At 32.8% G+C, this 13,258-nt stretch overlaps 1 protein-coding gene across 5 annotated transcripts in view; it reads left to right on the forward strand.

Annotated features, from left to right (window-relative positions):
* Positions 1 to 267: 267 nt before the first annotated feature.
* Positions 268 to 13,258, forward strand: part of LOC108904702 (probable nuclear hormone receptor HR3) — a 51,340-nt gene continuing 38,349 nt past the window's right edge. For 4 of the 5 annotated variants that reach the window (XM_018707374.2, XM_018707348.2, XM_018707365.2 and 1 more), the window contains exons 1-2: positions 1,643 to 2,070; positions 10,323 to 10,550. In XM_018707374.2, the coding sequence (XP_018562890.1) occupies positions 1,908 to 2,070; positions 10,323 to 10,550 (391 nt within the window). In that variant the 5' untranslated portion in view covers positions 1,643 to 1,907. Of the gene's footprint in view, positions 323 to 1,642; positions 2,071 to 10,322; positions 10,551 to 13,258 lie in introns of those variants that run through there. The other variant, XM_018707356.2, reaches the window with a different exon arrangement.

A 13,258-nucleotide genomic window follows, 5' to 3' on the forward strand; every position in this document is an offset into this window, starting at 1 on the left:
CGATATAGGAAGTGGTTTCGGTAGTGTTAACAATATGCAGTGTTTACTTTTCAAGAAATGTTATCTAACATTCGAACCCAGGCTTTAATTAGTTGGTGATAATCTAAACAGGTGGTGATTGCTTGTTTACTTGTGTGTGGTCGACAGACAGTTACTTACTAAGTTTCGAGCCGGAGTTTTCATGCCTTCAAATCCGAACTGCACATTTCTTAAACGATATTTTCACGGCTTATTAGTGGAAGTGTTTCATAATTACAGTCTTACACACACACACAACGAAAAATAAGTGAAACCTTATAAAAATTGCATACAACATTAAGTAGTAATTATGAAATAACAATTAGGGAAATTACTAACACAGAACAATTGGCTTCTAAATTTAATTGTTGGGTAAAATTGGCTGCATCAAAATTGTTTAGCTGAGGTATAAAATTGGCAGGTCTTATTTGGTGACGTATTGTAATTTTTCCAATGCACACACACGCGGTCTTAAATTTATTAAGATAGTAGTATTGTTATTGCCTCGTTATCTCGTATTCATAATCGGTCATTCACATTTTGTGTAAAAATAGACGTCAGATACATCGTTTTATTGCACTGGCGAGGGGTCTATCGCGTCTATCTAGCATAAAAAAAAATTGGCTCAGCGTTCGCGTTCGATTGCCGAAAATTCCTAGTCACTCGGTCACTTTTCAGCCTTCTTCGGAATTATTAACGATCACATCTATCGCTCAACCATATTCGGCGGTGAACAACCTCGAGTTCAATGCCTCGCAACCGCGCCTCCAAACATCAACCGCTAGGCTGAATAGCGATCTGGACTACGCGAACACCGTTCCATGCCAAATTTGCCGCACCGCCGAATTTCGGAGTACAAGCGCGGGGGTATTTTTAAAGCATGCATGTTTTTTCGGAAGCCCGATATGATTGTTGACACACCTACTATGAAATTACTAATGAAGGAAATGGTTAAAAATTTAATTTCTGTTCTGTTCCGAAAAACCTCGCGGTTTTACAGCACAGGTGGAACAACACATATTTATTATCTAAGATTTAGGGTACTTAATTTTCAACTCGTTCCTGATAAGTGTGGATATCTACGGAATCAGTTAATACTCTCCGATAAACGTTCATCGAATTTGATAAATAAGGCGGCATCATACGCACGTAAGGACCGGGGTCAACGGCCTTTTCGAAATTTTTGGATGGTTTGATGAACCTTTATTTACATCGTACGTCACGACGTCGGCCGATCCTAGGACACCCACGAATCCTCATGGGGGGGTGCAAGTTGGAAGTCGTTTTCCGTGTGGCGAATTTTCGCAACGTCGGACCGGTTCGAAGTTCGGGAATCGATACGCGGGCTTATTTTCGAAGGCGTCCAAGTGGTAATTAAATTAAAAGGCTATATACCTACTACGTGATCCCGTGACGCGCGGGTTCGTCGACCCCGCTACGAGAAGTATTTCACTTTGCGTTGAATTTACCAATGACCCGGCTTCTTATCACCCAGCTTAGACTCGCACTGGGCCCATCCTAAACTGATCGGCACAATTCGAACCTGTGATTTATCGCGGTGCGCTCGCTCACTTCGCAATCGAAATTCGCGCGACTGTTTTTGAGGATTCTGCGGTGGGTACGGGACGCGCTGCACACACAGGCGCTTTTTGGTCGTTTTTCTGATTGTTCGCAGGTACCATGGAAGTGGATGTGATAAACAAATTCAACCCGTCCAGAGAGAGGCAAGGGCCTTGTGTAACGTGAACTGTGCTGTGACTTAACCTTACCCCTAATCCTGTTTAAAAGACCAACCAGGGAGGTATTTGTTAATTTTTTAATTCGGCGGCCATGCGCCCTTCGGCCCAGCAAAAAGGTGCTAGTGATCGAACGTTTTTTCGTGTTGTAAGATGGACTCGTTCCAAGAACTGTTCGCTGGTGGGGATAATTGGACCACAGGTGACAATAGAGACGTTCTGAGGCCGGACAACATTTCTTCCGCGGACTCTACCACCCCACCCCCGCAAAACATCGACGAGAAGGATGAGAGGAAGAGTGCGAATTCCATCAGAGGTAACACAAAGTGATTAAGCAGCGTTCCTTCGACGTTTCGGTCGTTCGGTTGTTACTTTAGAGCCGCTAATACGGTTATCCTTGTAACCCTTAAATATAGGGTGTTTTTTGTTCAAATTTAAAAATATTTTTTCTGAAGTTTTAGTTTTCGATAAATATTACATATGTGAACAATTATAACAACAATATTAAAATATCGGTAAATTTGTTGTGAATATATACGAATAAAATGACATTCAACGCGAAAAATAAAGTCTAGCTCAAACTAGTAGCGTAAATATGGGGAATTTTTGTTGCCTTTTCTCCTAAAATTATGGCACGTCACTGGAAAATAAAATTTTTTCTTTAAAATTATCAGCGTCAATGTTACTGTTAGAGCTAAAAATTATGTTTGTATTGACAAACATGTCCCTTTATTAACTATCACTACCTATACTAAAATCACTGAAATATCTGAAGCGGTTTCGAAAATTAAATTCCTTCTTTTTCCTAAAACATTAACACCCCGTATTTTGGCAACGGAACGATTTTGGACTATAGCAAACTATCATTAATTTTCCATGTAGAATCACAACTTTAAATATTCGCATATCATTAAGGAACCAGCTGTGCAATATAAAAAAGGACATTTTGTTCGAAATAAAATTTTCACTCCAAAAATAACGATGGTATCGGAAACATATCTCTGAAGATTAGATTTGAACGAAAACGATCCTTTTCATTTTTGACACGTTGCTGTTTCACACCCAATATAATGCACCATATTTAAAAATTTACTGGTACACAAATAAATCGATCAAATGTATAGAAACTAAGGAATATACCTGTAGGATACATAATTGTTAAATAATATTTAATGAAAACTTTGTTGGGTAGATAACATATACATTTTCGCTCATTTTAAAAACGAATGAGACAGTATCTTACAGAACTTATAAACCCCGTATCGACTGGAAATTCTGTAAGTAGGTCACATCACTAATATCGAAAAATATTACTAAGAAAAAATTAAGGATCCATTGTCGTTTATGTAGTATAACTGACCTCAATTTTCTCTTTGTTCTTGTGGAATTTTAACCATCCGGACAAAACATTCAGTAGAGCGATATGTGTGAACAATGAAAGCTACCGCTCAGAATAAGAAAGATGTGGACTGGGTTTTACCGTGTCACACTAGTATCACGAAAAACCAATTTCAGTTTCACTAAGAAAAGAGGTTGGTTCTCGGTACAGATTTTAGGTTCATAATTGATTAGCAGACTAACAGTTAGACTTTCGCATGTACACAATTTCGCAATGTTACCCAATATGAAAATCTGCATTGATATTTATCTAATTTTAAAAATAAAAACAGTGGTGTTTATTTCTACAGACAATATGTACTACAATCACTTTTTTAACAGATCAATTGATTCAGAAAACTAGTTTTATGCAGCATGGAGCAGTAAGGACGCTGTTGTAAACTTTATTAAATAGTAAAACGCATTTTAGTCTTTAGAGAGCTAGAATGTATTTTTATCGTCAAGGAATTAATGTACTTTAAATTCCTAAGTGATTAAATGCAAATAGATGAATATTTCGAACTTAAATCATCATTATAGCGCAAATAATAACCCCCCAAACGCCCTCTTGGATACGCCCCTGACCGCCACCAGCATCCGCCATTTAAATCACTCTTCTATCAAAAAATAAAAATTAGTAGACTTTAAACAGTTGCTTTGTAAAAGTTAAATAATGCACAGTATTTTTACTTCAAGAAAACGGTGCAAAAATAAAATAAACATTTATTATCCGAGATTTATTTGTTTTGCTAACGAGATTCTTAACCCGAGGTTACGTTGAACATTGCACTTTACATTAAAAATAAAAACGACTGTAACTATTTCGGGGGTCAAGGAACTCTGGTAAAAAATAACCAAAGTTTCACGTTGTCCTATGCACCGGCTCTGAATACGTATTGTTGAAAGGGGGTACAGAGGCACCGAAGTTACTTTTGTATATGAATATTCGATAGTAGTTTTTATTAGCCATCGGGTCAGTGACCTTTGTCTAGCAGTTAAATATTAATGGAGGCATTTGATCATTTGATCTATATATTACCAAATGTGACACAATTTTTGAATATTAATTTCTTTAGGGGGTCTAAGGTTACTTTTAGGCAATATTTGAACAATTAAAAAATATGCATATTCATTTCAATTGGACTACTTTTTACTTTTTTTCCTATGAAGTGAATGAATAACAACAACTGTAACATGAATAATCGATTTTTAATTTAAATAATTAGAAAAATACTTAGTGCCTATGTACTTTTTCTTATTAAATAATATAATTTATAATTATTGTTGCAATAATTATAGACTTAAAGACGTAGTTAGTTCAACATTGTATTCGATTGCTTTGAGAGGTAATTAATTTTTTCACATTAAATATCATTATTGTGAATGTTTCTTATCGGTATAATTTTAAAAATGTTAATTGATGTTTTATTCACTTTCTATCTATTTTGATTTATGAGTAAATAAATTATATAAAATATATTATTTGGTGAGTAATTATTATTAGAATATAACTGAGAGAATGAAATAAAAAAATGGTGGTGCATTCCACCTTACACTTGTCTCAAAAGTTATATGAAAAAAAAATCATTAATATCACATGCAAATATAAATTGATACAAAAAATAATACAAAATAATATCCCAAAAAAATATTCTGAAGGAAAAAAATACATGTAGGTATCCCTAAATCCAAGTGATTTATCTGCATCAATAAACCTGTATGGGTTTATTTCATTACTTGTCACTCAAAATTATTGAAATTCAATCAATGCTAATTGTATTTCGAATTAAAAAAATATATATATTATAAGAAAAACAGGCAATTTTCAAGTTATTTTTTTAAATCTAAAATTTCACCATACGCATAGTGGGAAACATGGGAAAAAATTTTACGCACTCGGCTATTTTAACCGTACAGTCTTTTTTATTCTACTTCAAATATGCTTAATTTCTTGATACTGGTACGATAATTTGATATATCTATATAGAAATTTTTTAAATCGATTCGGAAGCTATCAGCCATCAAATATTATAATTCGGTATTTCAAAATTAAAAAAAAACGTGTCTGCGGTTGATTAAACAATGAAAATTATCATGTAGCTTCACAATACTTTCTAACCTTACACCTAAGCCCAAAAACATAACCTCAAATTCTTCAAACCTAACCTCAAAGTAATAATACTGACTCTTTTCTAAATCTATGGGTATAATTACGTCAAAACTATATTTTTGAGCTCATATTTCCTAACTCTAAAGCCATAAACGTACACCAATAAGAACCTAACCTCAAACCTTTTTAAAACCAAACTTCAAATTCTAAAAACTTGAGCTAGAAATTCATAGAATGTATATGTTCCACACCAAAGAATAAAAGTCTTTGAAAACTATTTTCTGTAATTTAGAAAGTCAAACGAAGGATATTTTCCAAACTAAAGAATGTGAAGCTTCAAACCTATGATATGTTCATAAAAACCTAACCTCAAACCCTCAAATCCACAAAAAATAAGTGAATGTTTAGATAGACAAAATTTCATTCGATAAATTATAAAATTTCAACAATTTCAGCTAAAAACTTAAGCCCTTTTACTGCGTCAAAGTAACAGTCTTTAAAAGGGTTGTTTTCTGCCTTTTATTTTTCTTTAGTTTTAATTTTTTTTATTATTCTTTTAGTTTTTTTGGTTTCATTTTGTTTCTTTTTTTTCTACGTCCAATTTTTATTCAACGTTTTATTTTTAAATATCTTAAGTGTTAAGGCCGATGTGTCTGTTCTCACTCGATTTAAAATATATCAAATTGTCGCACCAGGATCATAAAATTAAGCATAAAAATCTTTTTTTTTTTTTTGGTAATATTATATTTATAAACATATCTAAAATAACAAATTTCTATAGATTATTCTTGTGACATAAGATCAAACTGTACAAACATTTCTTATTAATATAAATCACAAATTTAAAATTACCCAACGAAAAAAAACGACATTTGATTTAGTCGTTAATGCATTTTATGTGCAATATTAAATACACTGAAACTGTAAAGAAAAACTTTTTTCAACCGACAAAAATTCCAAATATATTTATTCCTGGAATTAAATTTCAAAATTTTAATTTTCTACGCATCCCGAATCTATTAGCTTCCGCATTTCCTAACGCGCGGTGATAAAAATGAATCACTTCAAAAAGTCGATGACATTCGCTTCAATGGTCATCGCTCTATGTAACTCTGAACGATCAGTATCTATTTCCAAACCTCATTTGAAGCTCATTCTTTAAAACGTATAAATGTATTCCGTAAATAACGAGAATGCAGATAATTAATTTGTATTTTCGAAAATTCCCTGAAACGGTAGTGATCTCTAGAAGACAAAGCTCTTTGTTGCCATCCCAATGAGATCTAGCATAGAACAATAACGCGCGTCAACGTCGACAAACATTTTCAGGATTACCTAACGCAGGGTGAACGTCCTTCGGGTTTATCACCTGTGCCACGAACGAAAAACTGAAAACACTATTGTGCGTAGATATTCGATTTTGCCGGGTACTTATCGTGGTTTGATGCGAATACAGGCTCGAGTTTAACGACACGGAGTTTGTTCCCCTATCTAATCCATTAGGGGATGGGCCCAATCTTTTTTATCGATTCGTCGACGCAATCTGTCTTATTAACGTTCCAAGGTCTGTGTGAATACTTTGCGAAAAAAAATGCCCTGTACCTAAGATTACTTTCTAAAAAGAGATATTCAGCAGTTTTTCCTCATTATCAATATTCGTTTATGAAAAGAAAAAATACGAAAAAAAAATAAAAATGGGGTGTTACCACTTGCAAAATACTGGAAATAGACAAGCACATTTTAATTTCTTGCACGAAATTGATTTAGGTATTTATTTACGAAAACAAAGACTATTTCAGTTTTCGTAACTCGTACACCACAGAGTCATCCTAAGCACGTTTTAAGACTTTCATTAATAGGTATTAGAAAGAACAACTGACGTCGGTTTAGAGGCACTGGATACCCAATGAACGTATTAAAGGTCAACAAAACGTACGTACAAATATTGACGTTCATTAATGAATATTATGATATTCCAACGGACGTCCATTTAGGGGCGTTGAGCGTACGATAAGCGTACTTGGGTCATCCGTTTTCCACATATTTGAACGTCCCTTACTTGGGATGTCCACCAATAATCCTTGACTGGACGTCCTAAGGACGTCTCAGACGTGTTGAAAATGTATGTACAGTGGTTATCACAGAGTGGAGGATTTTTGGGACATTAACAATTATTTACAATATTGCATAATAAATTAAACTGCATATTAAAACAAAAAATATATTTTCTATTGAGTATACATAGGTACTTATACGGGGAAAGACCTCCCGTAAATACAGAGGGTGATAGTACAATAAAAAATTATAATTTTTTGTCTTATGAACTATATTATGTCTATCTCCTCTTGTTTTCGAGATACAGAGCGACAAAATTTTTTAAATAGAATTTTTACGAAAATTTCCAAACGGTGCGAAATGAAATTTGGTATTCCCGGGTTTTTAAGGATGCCAAATACGCTGGTCTAATTATTTCTTGGATATTTCTTAGAGGGCGCTAGTTATACATTCCTATTACATTTTAAGTTCTAATTTTTTTAAGGTTAGATTTTTTACTATTCGGTCTTCAATTTCTAATGTACAATTTTATTTTCTGAAAATAATGTACCCTTGTTAGAACTTCCTAATGTGGACGGTTTTCGAGAAAAAAGGCTTTTAATTGAACTCACAATATTACGGTGTAAAATAAGTGACTTTTCTCAAAGTAAGCTTATGACAAAACTTTTTGATGGGTGTCTCATAAATAACGCATACATTCTTAGTAATATTTTACACTCTAATTAACTTTATAACAAAATTTTAGTGTCTGTAATTAGTCATTACTAACTACAGTCACTGACAATGACTAAAATTTTGATATACTCGTAAAGTTAGAGCTTAAAATATTACTGAGAATGTATGCGTTGTGTATGAGACATCCATCAATAAGTTTTGACATACCTTCTTCTTCTTTGGAAGTTCTAACAAGGGTACATTATTTTCAGAAAATAAAACTGTACATTAGAAATTGGAGCCCGAATGGTAAAAAACCTAACCTTAAAAAAATTAGAACCTAAAATGTAATAGAAATGTATAACTAGCGCCCTCTAAGAAATATCCAAAAAATAATTAGACCAGCGTATTTGGCATCCTTAAAAACCCGGGAATACCAAATTTCATTTCGCACCGTTTGGAAATTTTCGTAAAAATTCTATTTAAAAAATTTTGTCACTCTGTATCACGAAAACAAGAAGAGATAGACATAATATAGTTCATAAGACAAAAAATTCTAATTTTTATTGTACTATCACCCTCTGTAACTGTAACTAGTGCCCTTTATGGAATATCCAAAAAATAATTAGGCCAGCGTATTTGGGTCCTTAAAAACCCCGGAATACCAAATTTCATAAATATTTCGCACCGTTTGGAAATTTACGTAAAAATTCTATTTAAAAAATTATATTTTGTCGCTCTGTATCTCGAAAACAAGAGGAGATAGAGGTATAGTTCATAAGACAAAAAATTCTTATTTTTTGTCATACTATCACCCCCTGTATTTACGGGAGGTCTTTCTGACACACCCTGTATAAAATATATACATATATAAAGAGTATGGTAATGTAATCACTAGAAAATAATATTCGTTCAAACAGTTTTGATACATTTTCTATAACCTACAAGATGTCTTGTGGAAGGGCTCCCAAGTTTAAACTCGCAATATTATTTTTTCAAACAGAAAAAAAAAATAGTTTAAACCCAGTAATTGTTAATCAAATATTTGCTGTTGGCAATAATCAAATGTGTAAAACAATAAAATGAATCACCTTGTTGCAAAAAGTGTCTTACATTAGACAAAAATGTTATCAAATAACAAAAACAGTTTGTTTATCAATTTATTTACGTAGATAATATAAGGTGAATGGCCGTCGCAAAATCTCCTTGAGGGAACAACGACCTTCAGAACCCTTTGCTGTGGACTGTGCAATATTGAATAAAACCACTTGAAAATCGTTTATCGTTTGAAAAAAATGTTGTTCAAATCAATACTCCCACTAGAAAGCTACTGAATGGTCTAAAATTGTCAAAAATGTGCTAAAAATAAGTAATTGTTAGAAAAACGTGCGTAGAATTAAAAAAGATGCGATAAACAGTAGAAACAAATTATTTATATTTTCGTCTGTAGGATGTATAAAGAAAGGTCGCTGACCCTGTGGAGTACTCAAATATTCTGATTCATTTGAAAATATTATGTTCCTTGTATTTTTTATAGTATTTTAAATTTAGACGATGTATGTATATAAAATTAACAAGTCATACCCGTTTCGTCTATTCGAAAATAATAAAAGGTGATATTATTTTTGTTAAAAATGTTATTTAATTACCCAAGTACTTGTAATAAGGAAACAGTGTACAGGAAATCTTTTACTCTCAATTTTTTAGAAATATGTATAATTTAATAATATATCATTCCGACGGAGGTCATTGACCTTTCCAATATGCGTGAATGCTTTGAGCTCTGGATAATCAGTTTCACATTTATTTGTTAGGACATTTTCCTTTATCCCTAATAATGGAAAAATGACAAACGTTCATTACACGAAAATTTATAGTTTTATAACCTCCGGATGTATAAACAGATCTTTTCGTCGGTTGAACATACTTGTTGCTTATGCAAATCAACGTTGGTATCAATGGGATAAAATTTGGTAAATAGCATCGGATTTTTCAAGTGTGTAGGAAACAACGCAAGGTTAATGACCTGTGAGTGCTTCCAGATATATTTTGTTCAATAATATATTTAGTTGCAAATGTATCTCATCCCGCTCAGACACAATTTAGCTAATAAACGGGCAATATGATTTTTAAAGGTAACCGTTTGCTTGTGTTTGCCACTTTATAAATTTACAGCAGGACTTTTAGTGATTTTATGAACTTGTAAAATATTTGTTTTTGGTTCAGTACCACACACAATATTTTCACTGCAGTGTTTATTAGGACGTGACATCTTTTAGTCAGTGTTAGCTTTCTGATACACTACCAGACATTTTATTTTCTTCCTTCGTTCTTTTACGACTTGGTAGATTAATATTTTTTTTTATTTTCAGCACAAATCGAAATAATCCCGTGCAAAGTATGTGGGGACAAAAGCAGTGGCGTGCACTACGGTGTGATAACTTGTGAAGGATGCAAGGGATTCTTCAGGCGTTCGCAGAGTTCGGTGGTGAACTATCAGTGTCCGAGGAACAAGAACTGTGTAGTGGATAGAGTGAACAGAAATCGGTGTCAATATTGTAGATTACAGAAATGTCTTCGGTTGGGGATGAGTCGAGATGGTAAGTTCGAAATGCTTTTTCAATTTTTCCACAGGGCAGGCAAATCGGTGGTACGCTGGTGATGAAAATATGTCGAATTTTGATAAGAATGTGCTTTAAAGCTACCAACTTCAAACCTTTCATTACGGTCAGTCGCTCGGTGGTGAAGAACTATCTTATTATTCGATCAAATTTGGTATTTCAAAAAATTAATATCGAATTCAAATTCTTAAACCGTCTTTCGCTTCTTCTGAAATTTATTTCAACCCGTTAAGGAATTTGTTTTAAAATTTTAATTTGGTAGGTATTGCAAATTTTCGAAATAAAAATATATTCAATGATGCAGTTGTAGTTTTTTACTGCCTGTATGATTACGTACATAAAATAAGAAATTTAAACTGTCAAAGCAATTAAAACCAAAAGTAAAAAAAGGTCAGAAGAGGAAAACATAGTTTCACGAAACGTCAACAAATTGACGTGCACGATACAAAATAATGTATTTTTTGTACTATATTTTGTATTTGTCTGCTTTTTTCAGTGTGGGATTTTTTGGGCAAAATTATTTTCATAAAAATAATCCTTGACCGATCCTTTTGGCGCAATGGTTTATTTCACTAATTTTTAAATTGTTGGCAGGTGACAAAATACTCACAAATTAAAAAGGAAAAAAACTATGTCACAAATTATTTAAGCTGGTACCTACAAATTATAAAAATTTTCTTTAATAGACCTTTTTAATAGTGACTTCACATACGTGAAATAATAGGCAACCCCATTTTGCACATTGCCATGAAGAATTTCTCAATATTTTTACTAGATCGATTTTCGACCTTATATACTTCGAAAATAGTGCCAAAAAATGTCTTCTTTGTCACGACCTTAAATGTCGCGATATTCTGGCAATATTAGAAAATATTTAAGAAGTTTCAAACCCCAAGTGACTAACTAAAAGAATTGTAGAACTTATATATTTAAATTTATAGAACAATATTGACTTTTATAATAATTAATAAATTAAAATTATATCAATATTCCTGATCATGCGCATAAAAAATAACTTCATAGCAATATGGAAGACACAAAACAAAAAACAAATACGTATTGTATTGTTCCCAGAAACACTATACACTTGTGTTTTCCATTGTTGATTTTTTTGTGAATATTATACAAATACCTATAGGTACTAAGTATTTATATAAAAAAACATAATAAACAATATACAGGGTGATTGAGAACTTATCCAAAAAAAAAATTCTGGATGTACAGGAGACCCTTACAAATACAATTTTGTAAAGAAAAAATCAAAAAGGGCAGTTCGAAAATGATTTAAAAATACATTTCTGCAGGGCACTGGAAACTGGTCCACTGTAAAACCTGACCTCGCACAATGCGACCGGCATGGCGGTGTGATAAAAACGGACAAAAACTGTCGCAACGAAAGAAATATGTAAATAGAATTTTATCGCACCTATTTTATATCGGCAAATTCAACTGCTTTTGCCTTTATTAATTAATAAAATTAATTTGTTTTTAAATAATAAAATACCCGACATATCCGACATACCCGATGTTACAACAATTGTTCAAAATTTTATCCACCAACGTGTAAACACATTTGGGTCCGTCTTAATCACTTTCTACCTACTAACACAAATGTTGTCTTGCTTCACCATAGCACAAATGCTTCACCATAAATTAAAACCATCCATCCAAAACCATTATATCCATCAACTCCGAGTTGCTATACCTACACGCAAACCATTTTTGACACTAACTACCCATTTTTGACACTAACTACTAAAAAACTAGTGTAAACACCACAGATAACAGGTAAATACTATCGCAACGACGATTGCAAAATCCAATTTCAGTATTCGGAGTCGCTGAGGCCACGTGGCGAGTGATGCTAGAGACCACAGTTGTCCAGCTATGTAGTGGTTGAATGTACTATAACTTCAATTTTTTTTTTCTCGGAAACTAAGGATTTTACAAAAAATTTTTTTACGATATTGATTCCATTTCTCATGCTGCATCTATTCCCAATTTTTTTTTGGATAAGTTGTGAATCACCCTGTTTATTGTTAATATATTTATAAGATATTAGGTAGATTTTATGTAGTTTCCGTGGGAATAAAAATATTAATAGGAATTTTTTATTTGATTAGGTAAATCTTTGAACCTGTGACAGAAACGGTTTCGTACAATTAAACGCAAAATCCTTATTCTTATTTACTATTCTTATTGTACCAAAACATCAAAACTTTCGCTACAAACGTACTTTAAATAAGCTTTACATGTTATTGAAACGTAACCTTTTGCATTTTCAATCCTCTCATTTCAGCACTGATAACGTCGTGGTTTTTATTTAAAAAAAAAACCATTAACAAATCTACTTCTGGCAAATTAGAGGAATCTGCTTTTACGAAATTTGCCTCCATTTTTTAAATTTAACATGCACAAACGCTAAAACATTCTGTAGATGCAGCAACTCATCTGGAAGTAGCGCCAAGTCGGCTGATCGTCCCATGCGGTGACGTCATTGTATTGCCACGGCTGAAACAAGTATTCGCAATTTAAAAATCATATAAGTAGTTTGAAAACCGCTCAACGGATTGAGTTGAAATTTTCAGGATCGTGTAATCATGAGCAATACTTTGTTTATACAAAATAAGAACGATTTTGAAAATTTACTGAATGACCCCATTAGACTAGAATTTGGAATAAGTTTT

Source organism: Anoplophora glabripennis, unplaced genomic scaffold (genome assembly GCF_000390285.2).
Source record: "Anoplophora glabripennis isolate ALB-LARVAE unplaced genomic scaffold, Agla_2.0 scaffold8, whole genome shotgun sequence".
Taxonomy (NCBI): Eukaryota; Metazoa; Arthropoda; class Insecta; order Coleoptera; family Cerambycidae; genus Anoplophora; species Anoplophora glabripennis.